General features: G+C 40.1%; 1 protein-coding gene across 1 annotated transcript in view; it reads left to right on the top strand.

Annotated features, from left to right (window-relative positions):
- CLDN11 (claudin 11) overlaps positions 1-21632 on the top strand; it is a 79071-nt gene extending 57439 nt beyond the window's left edge. The window contains exon 3 of the mRNA XM_069727337.1: positions 18538-21632. Within this exon, the coding sequence (XP_069583438.1) occupies positions 18538-18773 (236 nt within the window). The 3' untranslated portion in view covers positions 18774-21632. The remainder of the gene's footprint in view (positions 1-18537) is intronic.
- The last annotated feature ends 259 nt before the right edge of the window (positions 21633-21891 follow it).

Below are 21891 nucleotides of genomic sequence, written 5' to 3'. Positions count from 1 at the left end.
CTACCTGAGCCACTTGTGTGGGTTGTAGAGTCCATCTCATGCTACCACGAGTGTGAAAGCACAACCAACATTCAAAAGTGACCAAAACATCAGCCAGAAAGCATGTGGTCTGCGGTTCCCACCTGCAGAACCACTCCTTTATTGAGTGTGTCTTGATAATTGCCAATAATTTACATCTGTTGTCTATTCCATTGGCACAACAGCATGTGAAATTGATTGTCAAACAGTGTTGCTTCCTAAATGGACAGTTTGATTTCACAGAAGTTTGATTTATTTGGAGTTATATTCTGTTGTTTAAGAGTTCCCTTTATTTTTTTGATATTAAGGTCAGTGTAGCCAGTCTCCAGACTTTAATCCCATAGAAAAATTATGGAGGAAGTTGAAGCTACGAGTTGCCTAGCGACAGCCTCAAAATCTTAATGATTTAGAGATGATCTGCAAAGAGGAGTAGACCAAAATTCCTCCTGACATGTGCGCAAATCTCATCATCAACTAAAAAAATTGACTGCTATGCTTGCCAACAAGGGTTTTGCCACCAAGTATTAAGTCTTGTTTGCCAGAGAGATCAAATACTTATTTCTCTCTGCAAAATGCAAATAAATTTATATAATTTATACAATGTGATTTTCTGGATTTTATTTTTAATACTCTATCTCTCAATATTAAAAATTAACCTACCCTTAAAATTATAGACTGTTCATGTCAGTGGGCAAACTTACAAAATCAGCAAGGGATCAAATAATTATTTCCTTCACTGTACTATGAGAAAACCCTATTCCACCTATATCTACAAATAAACAATAGATCCATCTTCACAATGGTGTCACCAGACATCTCTGCTTATGGTACTATCTGTACATCATCACAGAAATCCATCCATTTTTTATGTTTCCTGACTACAGCTCACTCAAGCGCAAGGAATGCTGGAAAATTTATCACAAAAAGTTTTCAGAAATGCCGGTCAGACAGAACGCTGACTTTTTTCCATTTAGTACTAAGTGAGGAATGATTACTTTTCCGAATACTTTAAAAGCTTCTGTTTGGCTGTTGATATTGCTGTGACTTATGTTGCTGTTTATGATGTGTTTTCACCCCGCTGAGCTGTGCTTTTGCTTTCTGTTAGGCTTGGAAAAAAGATGACTAATGTCTAAGGTAATATAGTGCATGATTCATCTGTGAGTCACATCCAGTGCTGACGGAGAATTCATACCGTCTGAATAGGTGAACATGTCCCTGGCTGTTGCCTGCAAATTCACCTCTTAACTGCTCCTCTGTAAGAAAATTGCTTTCTCTCTGTGTTGAAAGAATGGTTTTCTACAAAACATGCTTGGCATTACATATGATTAAAGGGAACCTATCTGCAAAAACATGTACAGTACAGACCAAAAGTTTCGACACACCTCATTTAAAGATTTTTCTGTATTTTCATGACTATGAAAATTGTAAATTCACTCTGAAGGCATCAAAACTATGAATTAACACATGTGGAATTATATACTTATCAAAAAAGTGTGAAACAACTTAAAATATGTCTTATATTCTAGGTTCTTCAAAGTAGCCACCTTTTGCTTTGATGACTGCTTTGCACACTCTTGGCATTCTCTTGATGAGCTTCAAGAGGTAGTCACCGGAAATGGTCTTCCAACAATCTTGAAGGCGTTCCCAGAGCTGCTTAGCACTTGTTGGCCCTTTTGCCTTCACTCTGCGTTCCAGCTCACCCCAAACCATCTCGATTGGGTTCAGGTCTGGTGACTGTGGAGGCCAGGAGCCGAATACTAGGAAAGAGGGGAGTGGAGACCTCTAGGCAGATCTAAAGTCACCCTGTCTGCCCTAAACATCCCTATATAGGTTCTGCACCTCTCATCAAGCAGGAACCTAATCTCTGCCTTACCCTGCCGATAAGCCCTGCTTAGGGAAGGATGGGATGAGCACTTGTCAATCCCCAGTGCTGCTAAAGACAGCTGGGATAGACAAACAAGGGGAACACTTATCTTGAGAAGAGATGAAACACAGACGTCCTCCAGCAACACCAAAGAGGAAGATAGCCAACTGCTATAACTCCAAGCCTCAACAGGGTGAAATGGAAATATCAGCGATGACTCCCAGAAGCAGGCTGGGAGTCTATAAACACCCAGGTCCAGGTGTGTCAATTAGATCCGGAGAAAGGTTGCCTTTGGGTCAAAGAGTGAGAAGGGTTATGAAGGCGTCTGCAAGGCCAAAAGCAGAAACCTTCTGCAGTTAGATTCATTGCAACTGTCCGCAGCTTCTGACACACCCGTGACAATACCCCCCTTCTACGAGTGGCCTCCGGACACTCAGGACCAAGTTTCTCTGGATAAAAGGTGTGAAATGAACGAACCAGCCTGGGGGCATTCACCTCTGATGCCAAGACCCACATCCTTTCCTCTGGACCATAACCTTTCCAGTGCACCAAGTATTGCATGGGATGAAGTTGGAGGCAAGAATCCACAATCCTCGAAATCTGAAACTCGAGATTAAAATCAACCATTATTGGGGACAGCTGTAAGGGTGAGGGTTCAAGACGTTCCACATACTTTTTGAGCAAATACCTATGGAAGACATTGTGGATCTTAAGAACCTGAGGTAGCTCAAGACGAAACCCTGCTGGAATAATGACGGTGGTTACTTTATAGGGAACAACAAATCTAGGTCCCAACTTCCAGGAAGGAACCTTCAACCTGATGTTCTTTGTAGACAACCACGCAAGTCATTCACATTCAGGTCCGGACCTGGCAGGCATTTTCTGTCAGCTCTAAGTAGGATGTCCAATCCTCCTGATTTTTGGAGAAAAAACACCTGAGGTAGGTCTCCAAATTCTGGTTAATGCTCTTGGTGTGTCCATTCGACTGGGGATGGAAGGCAGAGGAAAAGAATAGCTGCACCCCCAGTTGAGAACAGAACGCCCTCCAGAACTTGGAAACAAACTGGGTCCCCTGATATGACACCACATCAGAGGGAACCCCGTGAAGCTTCACAATCTCATTTATAAACACCTGAGCAAGAGTCTTGGCATTTGGAAATGCTGGTAATGCGACAAAATTAACCATTTTACTGTACCTATTTACAACCACCAAAACCACAGTCTTGCCCGCAGATGCCAGTACAGCAAGCAATGGCAAATTGAGTACAGCCATTCATCTATTTGCTATGTAAGTTGTTTTTGGTTATGCACCAGTTCAGACTAGTTCGCTGTTCGGTCAGTTTGCCATTGCTTGCTGTGTACTATTTTTTTCTGACTTGAACGCCCCGCCCTTCACCATGCTGTGATTTTAATTACATCCAAACACAGTTGTTTCCGACCTTCCTATAAATGCAGGCTTTACCATGATATTAGCCAGAGGTAAGTGTTCACACTAGGCAGTCAGGTCAGGGACCCATCCGATCCACGAGACTACCTTAACATTGGTGGATGTCTCACATTTTTGGCCCAATTTTGTGCTAAGCATCTCATGTGTTTTTTCATAAATTTCACAAGCCATTAGGTTATTCACATTTCATGCATCACGCATCCCCTTGCTTTAGTACAATTGAGTGCAATTATTCATCTATTTGCTATGAAAGTTGTTTTTGGTTATGCACCAGTTCAGACTAGTTCGCTGTTCAGTCAGTTTACCATTGCTTGCTTTGAACTTTTGAATGACACCATTCATTCTGCCGCATAGTTTACTAGAAGACGGGAAAAAAAAATTCCAAGTGTGGTGAAATTGCAAAACAAGTGCAATTCCACAATTGTTTTTGGCATTTTTTATTTACCATGTTCAATATGTGGTAAAACTGCCAATTTGATTCCCTAGGTCAGTACAAGTAAGCAGATACCAAACATGTACAGTTTTTTTTTACTTAAGTGGTGAAAAAAAAGAATCGTCAACATTTTTTCCCACTTTTGTCTTCATTTTCCGAGACCCGTAACTTTTTAATTTTTCAGGATCTGGTGCTGTGTTAGGGCTTATTTTTTGTGTCCTGAGCTGAATTTTTACTAATACCATTTTGAGATAGATAAAATATTTTGATCACCTTTTATTGTATTTTATTGCAAATTTGCAGCAACAAAAATAGTAATTCTGTTGTTTTGATTGTTTTTCTCGATGTGTCGTTTACATCAGATGAATTTATTTCATATTTTGGTAAATGGGACATTTCTGAACAGGACGATACCAAATATGTGTATTTTTTGTATTATTTTATTTTTAATAGGGCAAAAGGGGAGTGATTTGAATTTGTTTCTTTTATTTAAAATATTTTTTAAAGTTTTGTTTTTACTTTATTGAATTGAAGCTGCGGGATCAATGATGCGCTTCCTGTCTTCATGTGTTAAATGCTGCTGTCAGTGATTGATAGTGGCATTTAACTGGTTAACAGAAATTCAAGGCATATGATGGCTGATTGAATCAGCCATCAAGTGCAGTGAAAGTTGCGGGATCAGTGTGTGAGCCCACATCAAAGGCAGCAACACGGCAGATGACGTAAATACACGTCAAATTGGTTGTGAAGAGATTAAAAGAGGTGTTTTGTGTTGCATTTGGAGAAACCACTTGTTATGTTTGTTGTGTTGCGGTAGTTACATTATTCTTGTTTGATTGTTTTTTGTAAACAGCAAAAAGTTTGCTAATTTTGCAAGTTAACCTAATTTGCATTAGAGGGCTAAATATTGTTTATTGTAAATATCATTATTATTTAGTTGTAATAAAGATATAAAGGATTAAAGAATCTCCAGGAAATCACTGAACCTGTTAATAAGCCATAGCATTTTGTAAACTTTACCAAAGACCCATTAGGTCATGAAAATGATTTTCTGCCCCTTTCTCAGCATGGTCTAAGTATAAAAAAAATCAGGGGATTTGGCACAGCTACAACGAAGTGGTAGGGGAGTATAGTGTTTTTCTTATTGTGGGACCATGCTGGGACCATTGGAATCCTTCAAATAAATGGGTAGAAGTTTTTCGCAGTGTATTATCCTTTACTATAAAAACTATTGTGTTTTTTACAAAACGATTGATTCTGTAAAGGTGATTTTCTGCTCCCTTGTTAGACAAGAGCAAATACATTCAATATTTGTTTGCTGATTTTTCCTGACATGTATTAGTAAGTAGAATACATTTCCCTCTGATGCATTAGTAATTAAGTAGTTTTCTGTTGAATGCATGAATTTTAAATACATTGAAGATTTCAACACCCCGAGGTTTATAGAAGAGCATTTAGATTAGGTATTCAGTGTCTCAATTAAAGTTTTCCTTCCAAACATCAAAGTCAGTAGCCCGGCTTGATCCAAGTCTGTCTCTTGTCTGAAACAAAGAGCGTGGTCGACCTATTTTTTACACCTTCAGAAGCCAGTGTTATGAAAGTTTTGTTAGACTTATACTTTATCTGAAAAAAAGTGTCACCATATTCCAGACTTCATACAGGTGCTTCTTACAAAACTAGAATATCATCAAATTGTTAATTTATGTCAGTTCTTCAATACAAAAAGTGAAACTCATATTATATAGAGTCATTACTTACAGAGTAATCTATTTCAAGTGCTTATTTCTGTTAATATTGATGATTATGGTTGACAGACAACGAAAACCCCCAAGCCATTATCTCAGTAAATAAGAATAATTAACAAAAAAAAAATCTGCAAAGGCTTCCTAAGTGTTTAAAAAGGTCCCTTAGTCGGTTTCAGTAGGCTCCACAATCATGGGGAAGACTTCTGACTTGACAGATGTCCAGAAGGCAGTCATTGACACACTCCACAAGGAGGGTGAGCCACAAAAGGTCATTGCTAAAGAAGCTGGCTGTATCCAAGCATGTTAATGGAAAATTGAGTGAAATGAAAAAGTGTGGTAGACGCAAGCAACTGGGATAACTGCAGCCTTGAAAGGATTTTTAAGAAAAGGCGATTTAAAAATTTGGGGGAGATTCACAAAGAGTGGACTGCTGCTGTAGTCATTGCTTCAAGAGCCACCACACACAGACCTATCCAGAACATTGGCTACAAGTATCACATTGTGTCAAGCTACTCATGACCAATAGACAATACGAGAAGCGTCTTACCTGGGCCAAGGAGAAAAAGAGCTGATCTGTTGCTCAGTGGTCCAAAGTGTTGATTTTAGATGAAAGTAAGTTAATTTGGAAATCAAGGTCCCAGAGTCTGGAGGAGGAGTGGAGAGGCACTTTGGAGATAGAAATTTCATTCCCCAGCAAGACTTAGCACCTGTCCACACTGCCAAAAGTACCAATACCTGGATTAAAACCCCATAGAAAATCTATGGGACATTGTCAAGAGGAAGATGAGACACCAGATCCAACAATGCAGACAAGCCGAAGGCTGCTGTCAAATCAACCTGGGCTTCCATACACCTCAGTAGTGCCACAGGCTGATTGCCTCCATGCCCTGCCACATTGATGCAGTAATTGATACCAAAGGAGCCTCAACCAAGTATTGAGTGCATTTACTGAACATACATTTCAGTAGGCCAACATTACACATTTTAAAATCCTTTTTCAAGCTTGTGTTCTAAAGTATTCTAATTTACTGTGATAATGATTTTTGGGTTTTCAATTCCTATAAGCCATAATCATCAACATTAACAGAAGTAAACATTTGAAATAGATCACTCTGTTTGTAATGACTCTATATAATATATGAGTTTCACTTTTTGTAGTGGAGAACTGAAATAAATTAACTTTTTGATGAAATTCTAATTGTGTGAGAAGCACCTGTATATAACCACTAGGAAATCACAATTTAAACACAGTTCTGCACAATTGTCAATTGAAAGTTAATATACTAAATGAGTCACTGCCTCTCTTTGGTTCGTGGGTGGCTATTTATTGGTGCCATTTCTGGTAGCATTTGTCAGTGATAGTTCCAGTCTCTGGCTTGAGCAGCTGACCCGTATTCCCTTGTGATCCTTCTGCCTCAGACTACCCGTATTTGTGCCTGACCCATTCCCTATCCCTGACTTAGTTTGTGTTTGGTGGTTTCCTACAGTGTATGACTCGGCTTGAATTCTGAACTCTGCCTCCTGCTTTCCGTCTCTGTTACTACATTTCCCGTCTGGCTTTGACTCTTTGGCTCACACCTAGACTGCATCTTCTGTCTCATGTTTTGGATCCCGTGCTCCCGTCTGGTTCTGATTTCTGGCTTGTCTCTGACCACGTGCATTGCTGTGACCTCTGGTACTTTGTCTTCCTGTTTGTTGCTGATCGGCCTGTCTGACTACTCTGGCACCTCCTAGTGGCATTCCGCGCTTTGCACTGTGGTGCTACACAGTGAGCGCTACCTGTTTCCCCTCACCTGCGCCCCCTGATGGATGTTGCGTGCAATTGCCTTGCAGTTGCATTACAACTAAATAATATGAAGAGAGAGGTTATACCCATTAAATACCTAAGAATGGGAGTGTGACTGCAACAGGGTCTGTGGGTTTGGGGGACCTGCAGGGCATGCGCTATGTTCAACTTGAAGTACATTCTTGGACAAACCTCTAGATGAAGATTGAGGAAAAGAGCAGCGGCTTTCTGCCCAGCCTTACTCTACAGCTGCAGACCTATCAGACGTCCGCAGCTGCAGAGCACTCCAGTGTAATGATGTCAGATGGGGCCTATGACGTAATGCTGGTGTGATATCATTGTGCCACCTGTGAGGTGAGACCGAGATGATGTCGGCATTTACAGCAGCTGTGGCCTCCGATATTCTTGGAGGCAGAGGGAGAGGGCAAAGAATCTCAGTGTGAGAACGGATAGGTAAGAGAGTGTTTTCTAATTTAAATAGTATAGAACTGTGAAGGAAAATTGTGGAGCAAAATCAGTGCCACATAAGGGGCCAATATGAATGTATAGGAGTTATAATTGGTGGACATAATGACAATATGGGGAGAATAACTTATGCTGGATACTACAATATGGGGGCAAGAATAAGGGAATATAATTTATGGGGTTCAGAATTGGGGGACATTAAGACAATATTGGGCCACATATGAGGGCTTAAGTTATGGTACCAGAATTGGGGGGTATTATTACAATATGGGGACCAAAATTGAGGTACATAATTTATGAGTACCAGATTTGGGGGACATTATTACTATATGTGGGCCACATAGGGAGGCATAATTAAATGGGTCAGAATTTGTGAACATATATGGTGCCACATAGGGGGACATTCATAATGTATGAGAGTCAGAATGTGGGGACATCATTACATTATGGTGACAAGATAGGGGATATTAATGTATGGGGGCCAAATAGGACAATATCACCAGTATATCAGGTCTACAAACATGAACATTACACCTGTATGTGGGCATATTAGGTGGACAATGCTGCTATATTAGTGCCACTGTGGGGACAGTTCTACTGTCTTTGGGATCAAAGGGGACATAAGCTTTATTATTGTACGGTGGACACATAAGGAAGCATCAATACTGTATCCAATCTTTGAGACTACTTTTACCGTAGAACAAAAGGGAGGTGTTGTTAATGTAGAAGTGGGGGAAATGTGTGGAGGGCACTCTAAAAGTGATCAACCATACATGTCTGTGCTACAATTTGCAGAGACAAATTGTGCTGGGTTAAGAAGAAAAGAGAAAACAAATTACTTTAATTGGTGAAATCACTAGTGAGTTTCTGGAATTACCTGATACCTTCAATTATACAGTTATTGTATAGGGTAATATTAGTCTTAGTTCTATGATTTTTTTTTTGTGCTAATCAGTATGATGGTATTATTTAGTCACTATGTGGTGGTGGTAATAGGTGGTCTGGGGATTGTGTTGTGATATTATATGTCCCTCGTATGAGGTGTTATTGGTATGTTGGTCTTGCTATAGTTGGTTATATTCAAACACTGTGATAGTAATATATGGTGATGGTGTGGAGGCATTATCTGTTTCTTGTATCTGGTGTTATTGATATAGTGGACTTTGTTCAGTAATGTTATGGATATAATATTTGTTATTCGGTAACTATATTACTGTATTGTTTAAACATTTTACTTATAAAACTATCTTAATGCTGTGTTTATTTGTGACATTTTAATATTGTCTTTGTATTATTTTTTCTGGGGTAGGGGAGCTAACTCAGGCTCTAGGCTACTTTGTCCCATACAGCTAAGAAACATGCTATAAGTGTGGGGGCATGGTGAAGGTGGGGGACCAGATCCAATGACTACCTCTGCCACTGAAACCAGCCATACACACGAGATAGTTGTGAACTAAACGATCATATGGACGATAGCTATCTCTGCATGCTTATTTTGGCTGAGAATACATGTTTTTTTTTCAGAGGGGAATAAGTCACTGCCAGACATGAAGTCCAAAGATTCAGACTTGATAAAACCAAATTTCTATATATATCTGCCGCCATAAAAAGAGTTGAGTAGCCAGAATTCACATAACATTTCTCATAACTTTTATAATTTGTATATAACTTAAAGCAGATCAAAATTAAAGTTCAGCCAAAAGTTCTCCAACATGAAAAGCTGTCACCCTGCATATGAATGCACTTTCAGCCTGAACGGTTCAACAGTTGAAAAGATCTGTGAGCTATAGGGACTTTAATAGGAATGGTTCCTGAAAGGATGCCAGATTCTTACTCATGCATTCTTAAGTTAGGATCATACTAGCATTTGGAGTTCAATTTTCCGGTTCCACTTTATTAACAGATAAATAAAACTCTCTCAAGAAATTCTACCCTCCAGGCTCCAGTCTATGAGTGATGCTGGTCAGACACCATTAACAAAGCACTGCCATCAAACTTCATATTGTTTAACCTGTGTAAATGAATAGTGTAGTGTACGTGCTGTAATATACTGTAGTTACCAATGGACAACTTCCTCAGTTTCCAGCTTCACTCCAGTCCTCTTCTCACTCACCTGCTGGCAATTTCGACTTGCCAGATCACGCTGGGGTTTGTGAATGAGCTGGAAGACACTTTTACAATATAAGTGTCATAATTCTGTTGTTGGGTGTCCCAGAACCAGGGGCTCCTTCGCTGTCCCTAACGCTAGGGGCTCCCTAGCTCTCCCTGTTCCCCAGATTACTTCTGATGGTGAAGACGCCAGGGCCACGTACCTTGCCTTAGCTCCTGAATCCGCCCTCAGTCTGTACCCTTCCACCACCCAGGGAAGAGGTGAGTAGTAGTGTACCATAATACACCAACCAGACTAACAAGGTAACACAAACACAGGGATAATGAAAAATGCCAAGCATACAAATATACTCGATAATGTGTGCAACCTGTAAAGCGCTGCGGAATATGTTAGCGCTATATAAAAAATAAAGATTATTATACTCAGACAACAAAGGAATGCATCGGGGAGTGGAGGATGGGTTAAACCAAAGTATGAGAAGAAGGGGAATTCTCACACACTCAAAACCTAGCAACAATCAAAGACAAATCAACTAAACACCTTCTCCAGTAATGACTACCAACAACCTGCAGCCATACAGCAAAAGCTAACTCTGATAATGAGTGCTAGCCAGGACCCAGATTATATAGGAGATGAGAGTGGCTAACAGTGCACAGCTGAGAGCCTTAACCTCTAGGAGCTCTCAACAGAGCAGATTAACCCCTGCACTGCCAAATATTTTTACACCATTTAATAAGAAGGTAAAGTGCTTCTAATCAGTGCAGGAGTAGGAGAAATCAGATACTGCGGTCTTTTGGCTCCTCTCTGTCATGGTAAACCTGTGACAGTAAGTCTATGGAGTGTTGTTATAATGCTCCAAAGACTTATGTTGTAAAAGTGACTTTTGACTTACACATAGACCTCAGTGTCACCCGGCAAGTAGGATCAGCTGTCACATGATCCAGAAGAAGAATGACAATTGATAAGTATATTATGACACGTACACTACACTAGTCATATATTTACCTAGTTTTAGGCAAAAAAACAGTTTGGTGGGAGTGCTTCGTTAACTATAATGGAGCCATCTGGTTTCCATTTTGGTTTCCATTCTCACTGTGTTTTTTTCTGTTAAATTAAACTTGCTAAAAAACCTATTAACCCCTTAGTGACGGAGCCAAATTTTTGAAATCTGACCAGTGTCATTTTATGTGGTAATAACTTTGCAACACTTCAACAAATCCCAGTGATTTTGAGATTGTTTTTTCGTGACACATTATACTTTATGATAATGGTAAATTTAGGTCAATATGTTTTGTGTTTATTTATAAAAAAAATATCAAAAACTTGAGAAAAATGTTAAAAAATTAGCAATTTTCAAAATTTGAATGATTATCCCTTTAATCCAGATGGTCATACCACAGCAAACCATTAATAAATAACATTTCCCACATTCTGCTTTACATCAGCACCATTTGTAAAACATTATTGTATTTTGTTAGCATTTTAGGAGGTTTAAAAATGTAGCAGCAATTTTTCATTTTTTCAAGGAAATTTACATTTTATTTTTTTAGGGGACTATCCAGGTTTGAAGTGCCTTTAGGTGTCTCATATATTGGGAACTCCCAAACGTGATACCATTTTAAGAACAGCACCCCCTGATATATTGAAAACTGCTGTCAGGTAGTTTATTAACCCTTCAGGTGATTTTCATGAAATAATGCAAAGTGGCATGACAGAAATGAAAAAGTGTATTTTTACCACCTAAATGCCGCTAACTTCTGAACAGATTACAACAGCCGGCCAACTCTAAGGCCGCTATTTGGTCGTGAATTGCCATCGCAAACATCAGGACCACAAAATCGTGATCTGAGGGCACCAATTGGGATAAAGAGGAAGCCCCCACACTCTGTTAACCATTTATAATGATGTAGTCACTATTGACAGCAGCATCTAAGGGGTTAAAGAGATATGGACGGTGCAAACACTGATCGTGGTTAATGCAGCAAGTTGTCAGCTATAGTGTACAGCCGACAGATACTGGATTGTCCCCTGTATGGGGAGGCTATTCTCTTATATCTCAGGTCAGTTAACCCCTTTCTGCCATCAGACGTACTATTGCGTCCATGGGGGGTGGGCCCTACTTCCCAAGGACGCAATAGTACGTCATATGCGATCGGCAGCGCTCACGGGGGGAGCGGCGCCGATCGCGGCCGGGTGTCAGCTGCCTATCGCAGCTGACATCCGGCACTATGTGCCAGGAGCGGTCACGGACCGCCCCCGGCACATTAACCCCCGGCACACCGCGATCAAAGATGATCGCGATGTGCCGGCGGTGCAGGGAAGCACCGCGCAGGGAGGGGGCTCCCTGCGGGCTTCCCTGAGACCCCCGCAGCAACGCGATGTAATCGCGTTGCTGCGAGGGTCTTGCCGCCCTCCCTCCCTGCTCCAGGTCCCGGATCCGGGTCCTGCAGGGAGGGAGGTGGCTTCACAGAGCCTGCTCAGAGCAGGCACTGTGAAGGCTGCACTGCTGCATGTCAGATCAGTGATCTGACAGAGTGCTGTGCAAACTGTCAGATCACTGATCTGTGATGTCCCCCCCGGGACAAAGTAAAAAAGTAAAAAAAAAAATTTCCAAATGTGTAAAAAAAATAAAAAAAAAAAACATTCCTAAATAATGAAAAAAAAAAAAAAATATTCCCATAAATACATTTCTTCATCTAAATAAAAAAAAAAAAAACAATAAAAGTACACATATTTAGTATCGCCGCGTCCGTATCGACTCGCCCTATAAAACTGGCACACTAGTTAACCCCTTCAGTAAACACCGTAAGAAAAAAAAAAAAAAACGAGGCAAAAAACGACGCTTTATTATCATACCGCCGAACAAAAAGTGGAATAACACGTGATCAAAAAGACAGATATAAATAACCATGGTACCGCTGAAAGCGTCATCTTGTCCCGCAAAAAACGAGCCACCATACAGCATCATCAGCAAAAAAATGAAAAAGTTATAGTCCTGAGAATAAAGCGATGCCAAAATAATTATTTTTTCTATAAAATAGTTTTTATCGTATAAAAGCGCCAAAACATAAAAAAATGATATAAATGAGATGTCGCTGTAATCGTACTGACCCGAAGAATAAAACTGCTTTATCAATTTTACCAAACGCGGAACGGTATAAACGCCTCCCCCAAAAGAAATTCATGAATAGCTGGTTTTTGGTCATTCTGTCTCACAAAAATCGGAATAAAAAGCGATCAAAAAATGTCACGTGCCCGAAAATGTTACCAATAAAAACGTCAACTCGTCGCGCAAAAAACAAGACCTCACATGACTGTGTGGACCAAAATATGGAAAAATTATAGCTCTCAAAATGTGGTAACGCAAAAAATATTTTTTGCAATAAAAAGCGTCTTTCAGTGTGTGACGGCTGCCAATCATAAAAATCCGCTAAAAAACCCGCTATAAAAGTAAATCAAACCCCCCTTCATCACCCCCTTAGTTGGGGAAAAATAAAAAAATGTATTTATTTCCATTTTCCCATTAGGGCTAGGGCTAGGGTTAGGGCTAGTGTTAGGGCTAGTGTTAGGGTTAGGGCTAGGGTTAGGGCTAGGGCTAGGGCTAGGGCTAGGGCTAGGGCTAGGGTTAGGGCTAGGGTTAGGGCTAGGGTTAGGGCTAGGGTTAGGGTTGGGGCTAGGGTTAGGGTTAGGGCTAGGGTTAGGGCTAGGGTTAGGGCTACAGTTAGGGTTGGGGCTAAAGTTACAGTTGGGGTTTAGATTACATTTACAGTTGGGAATAGGGTTGGGATTAGGGTTAGGGGTGTGTCAGGGTTAGAGGTGTGGTTAGGGTTACCGTTGGAATTAGGGTTAGGGGAGTGTTTGGATTAGGGTTTCAGTTATAATTGGGGGGTTTCCACTGTTTAGGCACATCAGGGGCTCTCCAAAAGCGACATGGCGTCCGATCTCAATTCCAGCCAATTCTGCGTTGAAAAAGTAAAACAGTGCTTCTTTCCTTCCGAGCTCACCCGTGTGCCCAAACAGGGGTTTACCCCAACATATGGGGTATCAGCGTACTCAGGACAAATAGGACAACAACTGTTGGGGTCCAATTTCTCCTGTTACCCTTGGGAAAATACAAAACTGGGGGCTAAAAAATAATTTTTGTGGGAAAAAAAGGATTTTTTATTTTTACGGCTCTGCGTTATAAACTGTAGTGAAACACTTGGGGTTCAAAGTTCTCACAACACATCTAGATAAGTTCCCGGGGGGGTCTAGTTTCCAATATGGGGTCACTTGTGGGGGGTTTCTACTGTTTAGGTACATTAGGGGCTCTGCAAACGCAATGTGACGCCTGCAGACCATTCCATCTAAGTCTGCATTCAAATGGCACTCCTTCCCTTCCGAGCCCTCCCATGCGCCCAAACAGTGGTTTCCCCCCACATATGGGGTATCCGCGCACTCAGGACAAATTGGACAACACATTTTTCGGTCCAATTTCTCCTGTTACCCTCGGGAAAATACAAAACTGGGGGCTAAAAAATAATTTTTATGGGAAAAATTTTTGTTTTATTTTTACGGCTCTCCATTATAAACCTCTGTGAAGCCCTTGGTGGGTCAAAGCGCTCACCACACATCTAGATAAGTTCCTTAGGGGGTCTACTTTCCAAAATGGTGTCACTTGTCGGGGGTTTCTACTGTTTAGGTACATTAGGGGCTCTGCAAACGCAATGTGACGCCTGCAGACCATTCCATCTAAGTCTGCATTCAAATGGCACTCCTTCCCTTCCGAGCCCTCCCATGCGCCCAAACAGTGGTTTCCCCCCACATATGGGGTATCAGCGCACTCAGGACAAATTGGACAACACATTTTTGGGTCCAATTTCTCCTGTTACCCTCGGGAAAATACAAAACTGGGGGCTAAAAAATAATTTTTGTGGGAAAAAATGTTTGTTTTATTTTTACGGCTCTCCATTATAAACCTCTGTGAAGCCCTTGGTGGGTCAAAGCGCTCACCACACATCTAGATAAGTTCCTTAGGGGGTCTACTTTCCAAAATGGTGTCACTTGTGAGTGGTTTCTACTATTTAGGTACATTAGGGGCTCTGCAAACGCAACATGGCGTCTCATCTCAATTCCTGTCAATTTTGCATTGAAAAGTCAAACGGCGCTCCTTCCTTTCCGAGCTCTCCCATCCGCCCAAACAGTGGTTTACCCCCACATATGGGGTATCAGCGCACTCAGGACAAATTGTACAACAACTTTTGGGGTCCAATTTCTTCTCTTACCCTTGGAAAAATAAAAAATTGGGGGCGAAAAGATAATTTTTGTGAAAAAATATGATTTTTTTATTTTTACGGTTCTGCATTATAAACTTCTGTGAAGCACTGGGTGGGTCAATGTGCTCACCACACCTCTAGATAAGTTCCTTAGGGGGTCTACTTTCCAAAATGGTGTCACTTGTGGGGGGTTTCAATGTTTAGGCACATCAGTGGCTTTCCAAACGCAACATGGCATCCCATCTCAATTCCTGTCAATTTTGCATTGAAAAGTCAAACGGCGCTCCTTCCCTTCCGAGCTCTCCCATCCGCCCAAACAGTGGTTTACCCCCACATATGGGATATCAGCTTACTCAGGACAAATTGTACAACAACTATTGGGGTCCAATTTCTTCTCTTACCCTTGGAAAAATAAAAAATTGGGGGCGAAAAGATAATTTTTGTGAAAAAATATGATTTTTTATTTTTACGGTTCTACATTATAAACTTCTGTGAAGCACTGGGTGGGTCAAAGTGCTCACCACACCTCTAGATAAGTTCTTTAGGGGGTCTACTTTCCAAAATGGTGTCACTTGTGGGGGGTTTCAATGTTTAGGCACATCAGGGGCTCTCCAAACGAAACATGGCGTCCCATCTCAATTCCAGTCAATTTTGCATTGAAAAGTCAAATGGCGCTCCTTCGCTTCCGAGCTGTGCCATGCGCCCAAACAGTGGTTTACCCCCACATGTGGGGTATTGGCATACTCAGGACAAATTGTACAACAATGATTGCGGTCCATTTTCTCCTGTTACCCTTGGTAAAATAAAACAAATTGGAGCTGAATTAAATTTTTTGTGAAAAAAAGTTAAATGTTCATTTTTATTTAAACATTCAAAAAATTCCTGTGAAGCACCAGAAGGGTTAATAAACTTCTTGAATGTGGTTTTAAGCACCTTGAGGGGTGTAGTTTTTAGAATGGTGTCACACTTGGGTATTTTCTATCATATAGACCCCTCAAAATGACTTCAAATGAGATGTGGTCCCTAAAAAAAAATGGTGTTGTAGAAATGGGAAATTGCTGGTCAACTTTTCACCCTTATAACTCCCTAACAAAAAAAAATTTTGGTTCCAAAATTGTGCTGATGTAAAGTAGACATGTGGGAAATGTTACTTTTTAAGTATTTTGTGTGACATATCTCTGTGATTTAATTGCATAAAAATTCAAAGTTGGAAAATTGCGAAATTTTCATAATTTTCGCCAAATTTCCGTTTTTTTCACAAATAAACGCAGGTACTATCAAAGAATTTTTACCATTGTCATGAAGTACAATATGTCACGAGAAAACAATGTCAGATTCACTGGGATCCGTTGAAGCGTTCCAGAGTTATAACCTCATAAAGGGACAGTGGTCAGAATTGTAAAAATTGGCCCGGTCATTAACGTGCAAACCACCCTTGGGGGTAAAGGGGTTAAAAGACGTATTGGTGATCATTAAGGGGTTAAATTAGGGTATGATGTGTGAACCTAGTCAAACATGTTTTCTGACTTGAAACAGTAAGTCTGGTTTGGAAATAGCATTCTGACTTTCCATTAAACAAACCTTTAATATATGCAGCTCTAAAGCTGGTTTCACATTTGCATTCAAGAGGGCTGTGGATGGCTGCGCACTTCCTCCCTTCTTCCTCCCTTAAGCTCCGCCTACGCTCTATCTACTTCTGTATGCGTCCTGTGTTTCCCTGCGTACTTATCTTTAACATTGGGTACACAAGGACATGCGTTGTATGTGGATTCGGCCACATGTGGCGATTTGACGTGTGCGATGACCGCACGAAAAGACAAAATTTTGCATTTCTGTGCGGTCGCCGCGTCCTTGCGTACCCAATGTTAAAGATAAGTATGCAGGGAAACGCAGGACACATACAGAAGTAGGCGGCGCATAGGCGGAGCTTCAGGGAGGAAGTACACAGTTATACGCAGCCCTCCTGAACGCAAATGTGAACCTATCCTAAGTAAATTATTTTTAAGTAACTAGTTTATCAAGCTGATATTACTAACATTTGTTTAGGTTCAGAAAGTGTTTTGGAGGATTCTCAATGTGGGCTAAGTAGTGATCATGACTAGGTAGACTTTAAACTAAAGTGCATTCAACTGCAAAGCAAGTGGAACAACTTTTACATTTTTAGGCTTAATATACATACAAACACTGGCAAAAAAAAGTTTTAGTGATCAGAAAATATATACAACCAAAAACTTCAATTATTTGTTTTTCTTTGATATACATATAATATAATAATCCACAACCGAAGTTTATAAATGTGTAAGACATGTTAGTCAAAACCGTTATCAACTTTCCTTCTCAGGCTATATTCACACATCCCTGTGACATGTCTTAGTGCTGTCCGTTTTTTTTCTGGGACAGTAAACAGACCTTTAGAGTTACATTTATACATAAACACATCAGCTTCAAAATTGGGTCTGCAGTCCATGAGACTCAGAAGGTGTCCCAATCATTCATCAGATTATAGGGATCAGACTCGGTCATTAAAGTTTATGAGGATTTGTGAGACACAGGTGAAACTTGGAAGACATATTGTGTACTTTAGTGTTTGATGCCAGTTTAATCCATTTTTAACTGATACATTGTTAAGCGTCATTGGTTAAAAAAAGTGCAGACAGTCTACCTGCTTCAATGGATAAAAAAGGGATGAGAAAAAACTAGTGCAATTAGGAGTCAACTTGGATGACAGCTTAGAAAAAGATAGGTCTGTTTCTCTTGCATGGTAGCAAGGGATGTGTGAATCCGACGTTACAACAAAATAGAGTTCCAATCTTATTTCAACTCTGAAAATATATTTCCTGCTGTTTCTGCCCTTTCTTCCGCTGTGGGAAGCCAGCAGGTATACAGTAGCTGTCAAGAAACCATTCCCGAAAAAAGTTTAAAAATCCAACTGCATTTCAATGCCAACTCTGAGGTGTAGAAAAAGGTGTTAGGACTTGTAATCTTTGTAAGTAATAGAAAGCAGTATGTACTGTTTGTATCAGAAGCAATGAAGTACAATTCTAAGTATTTCCACAACCTGCAATCAAGCATGGTAGAAGAAAAGACTAGGCTTTAGGATGTATAAAAGTATCTGGAAATGCCGATTTGTTTTTTTACTGAAGGAATAACTAATACATTTTACTATTTCGTGCAATAACCATTGGAAAAGGATTATTCTTCAGCATCATCACAAAGCAATACTAGGTAGCCTGCTGCGAAGATGAAGGCACACTTATTAAACAAATAAACTTCATGTCCTTTCTAAGACTGGCCCTTTAAAAGTAATTTTAACTGAAACATAAATTATAAAAAAGAGGATTTGTAAAGTATTATATTATATATATAACCACAGTGAATTATTTCTCTGTTAACACTTTTCTTTGTTTTCCACAGCATTGAGTTCCATCATGGCCACCATATGGTTTCCAGTGTCTACACACAAGGAGACGACCATTGTGACTTTTGGCTACTCCTTGTACGCAGGATGGATTGGGGCAGCGTTCTGCTTGTTTGGTGGAATAGTTATTGTTTGCTGTTCAGGAGAATCTCAAGCGTTCATGGAAAACCGATTTTATTACTCATCTCAGGGGTCCGGTTCACCTACCCATGCTAAAAGCGCCAATGTTTAAGGATCAAGAGATGAGACAAGTCTGATTGTACAGCATTCTTGGACTTTAATAACTTATGTGCCTTTTAGTTTTGTCTACGTATGCTGTTTTACAATTTGAAGGGGTCTTCCCAAGAACAATGTTAATTTTAATGTTCATTTTAATCAATACATCTTGGAATAATAATAATTTCCACAGTTGGATGTGATATAAAAAGGTATCCTGTACTGAGATAATCTTATAAATGTGCCCCTGCTGTGTCCTGTGTCATGGTGTCATGGCTCTGTGCATTATTTGATGTTATGATCAGATTATGTTCCAGTACTGTCAGACACAGCCATTACACAGTACAAAGCAGGAGTGCATTTATAAGATTATCTAAGCACATTAACATTTGTTTTAAACACTTCCAATTGTGGAAATTATTATTATTCCAAGATATATCGATTAAAATAAACTTTGTTCTTGGAATAACCACTTTAAGTGCCATGTATATATGGACAGATATTGAGTACTATTTTCTTACAGGTCCTCAAGGTATTCTTCTATACCTTATTTGTATTTTATTGGTGCTCAGAAAAGGACACCCAGAACAGAAAACATCATGATTTTGTAGCATTTTTACCTTTAGTAGAAAAATATTTAACACAAAATTTAAATTATATTTGTCAAAGTTATTGTTATTTCATACATAAAACACCTCTTAGAACAGAAAATATTTACATAACTCATGTCAAATATAAAAAGTTTTTGTCTTATGAATGTTGGCTGAGAAATGGACATTTGCATTTTGGATCTAATTTTGTATTTTACCAGTGATGACACTCTTTTAAAATTATGCTCTACATTGAAAGGTGCTATAATAGCAGAGATTTTGGGGAACACTCTATAAACCTGCTTATAGTGAACACGATCAATACTGCACTGTTAAGCTGGGTCTACATGTGTCGACTTTAGCCATATCAATCAGCTACAGTTGTGCTCAAAAGTTTACAACCCCTGGCAGAATTTTTGCTTTCTTGTCCTTTTTTCAGAGAATATGCATGATAACACTAAAACTTTTTCTCCGCAACCATAAATGTTACATTTTGAGAGAGGTCAACCATGCCTATGATGAAAGGAACACCATTCCTACTGTAAAGCACAGGGGTGGATCGCTGATGTTTTAGGGAAGTGTGAGCTACAAAGGCACAGGAAACTTGGTCAAAGTTGAAGAAAAGATGAATGCAGCACGTTATCAGCAAATACTGAAGGCAAATTTGCAATTGTCAGCCCGGAAGCTGCGCATGGGACGTACTTGGACTTTCCAACATGACAACAATCCAAAACACAAGGCCAAGTCGACCTGTCATTGGCTACAGCAGAACAAAGTGAAGGTTCTGGAGTGGCCACCTCAGTCTCCTGACCTCAATATCATTGAGCCACTCTGGGTACATCTCAAGCGTGCAGTTCATGCTAGACAGACCAGGAATTTCCAGGAACTGGAGGCTTTTTGCCAAGAAGAGTGTGCAGCTGTACCATCTGAGAAAATAAAGAACCTCATCCACAATTACCACAAAAGACTTCAAGCTGTCATTGATATTAGAGGGGGCAAAACATGGTATTAAGAAATGGGGTATGTAAACTTTTGATCAGGGTCATTTGGATGTTTTGGGTTGTCATTATGATTTAAAAAGAGAAAACATAGTAGTTTGGCAATAAATGGCTTCACTCAACCACTAACCATGAGTGGAGAAAAAGTTTTGGTGTTATCATTCATATTGTCAGGAAAAAGGCCAAGAAAGCAAAAATTCTGCCGGGTATGTAAACTTTTGAGCACATCTGTACATGCAAGCTGATCGACGGTTGTTTAATAGCTTGTTTAGATTGGCAGACCCCAATTCCATGCACTGTACATACAATACTTGCTAATATTATTGTTCTGTGCACATAAAATATCATTGTTCTTAACAGCACATGTCCTGTTTACACAGCACAATGTGCTGCTGAAAACGATGATTTTAAAGTAAGCTAAGCACTAATTACATCAGACAAATTTTCTTATTTATCATTTGCCGGCCTATTTAGATGGCCTGATATTCAGGAATGAGTGTTCTTAGGAATGCCCATTTTCCATTTATTGTTTTTTTCTGAAGGCAGCATTAGAGAAGACTAGAGATGAGCAGATTGCTTCACGCAACCCAAGTCCCCAGTCCAAGTCAGTGCTCTCTGGACAGGAGCTGCACAATGGTCCTGAGATTTTAGGTTTTCCAGTGTGGCGTTGATGTCTTTACTGCCCGGCTAATCATAAGCTGAGCTTGGGATCCCGGAGGTTAAGAAAATTTGCCCAGCTCATGTCCATGGCCAGATCACACTGACCTGGATCGTGGCCCGAGGTTGCATGAAGCAATCCACTCATCTCTAGAGAAAACCCGTTGAAGAGATTTCCTAAAAGTCTATGTGCATAGCTTATGTACAAGACCGTCATTATTCTCGGTAGTGCGAGTCCTGTTTAAACAAGACAATGCCATTGCTGAAAATAGTGGTCTTATGTGCAGCCCAAAAGATCATTTCACCCAACAAATGAGCATCTTGCCCAATTGTTGGGTGATCGTCATTTTGCTGCAAGATTATTCTGAAGTGAGCATTTTTAGGAACACTTGCTAACAATAATTGTTTGGTATAAATTGACTTTCAGTCCCAAAAATATCCTTCTGATATATAAAACAGCCATTACAGTTTACAATTACATAATAGGCTAACATACCAAACTTGACTTGAAGCAAATAGAATACTCGCTCTGTGATAACCGCTTTCAGGTGTGAGCTCTTAAAGCAATTTCTGTATAGTTCTAATCTTTACGTCAATGCGTATAAACAGCAAATCACTCATGGGTTTAGTCAGAGGCGTATCTAGGGTTTCTGGCACCCGGGGCAAGAATTCATTTCGGCGCCCCCCCCCCCCAGGACATATGTGATTTTCACACTTAGTCATGTACCCACGAGCTCCTCTCCCTAATGCTCTCAATATTCAGTGAAAAACTGAGAGAAGCAGAAGAGAAGCTCGTTGTCACAGGACCACAAGTCTGAAAGTCGCATATGAGTGAAGTGTCCATGTGACGACTACTGGAACCTGCAGAGCTGAATCCTGACATCGCAGC

The sequence above is a fragment of the Ranitomeya imitator genome, chromosome 5, assembly GCF_032444005.1.
Source record: "Ranitomeya imitator isolate aRanImi1 chromosome 5, aRanImi1.pri, whole genome shotgun sequence".
Lineage (NCBI taxonomy): Eukaryota > Metazoa > Chordata > Amphibia > Anura > Dendrobatidae > Ranitomeya > Ranitomeya imitator.
The sequence above is the reverse complement of the archived record's forward strand: the minus strand, read 5'-3'. Positions and strand labels throughout refer to the sequence as shown.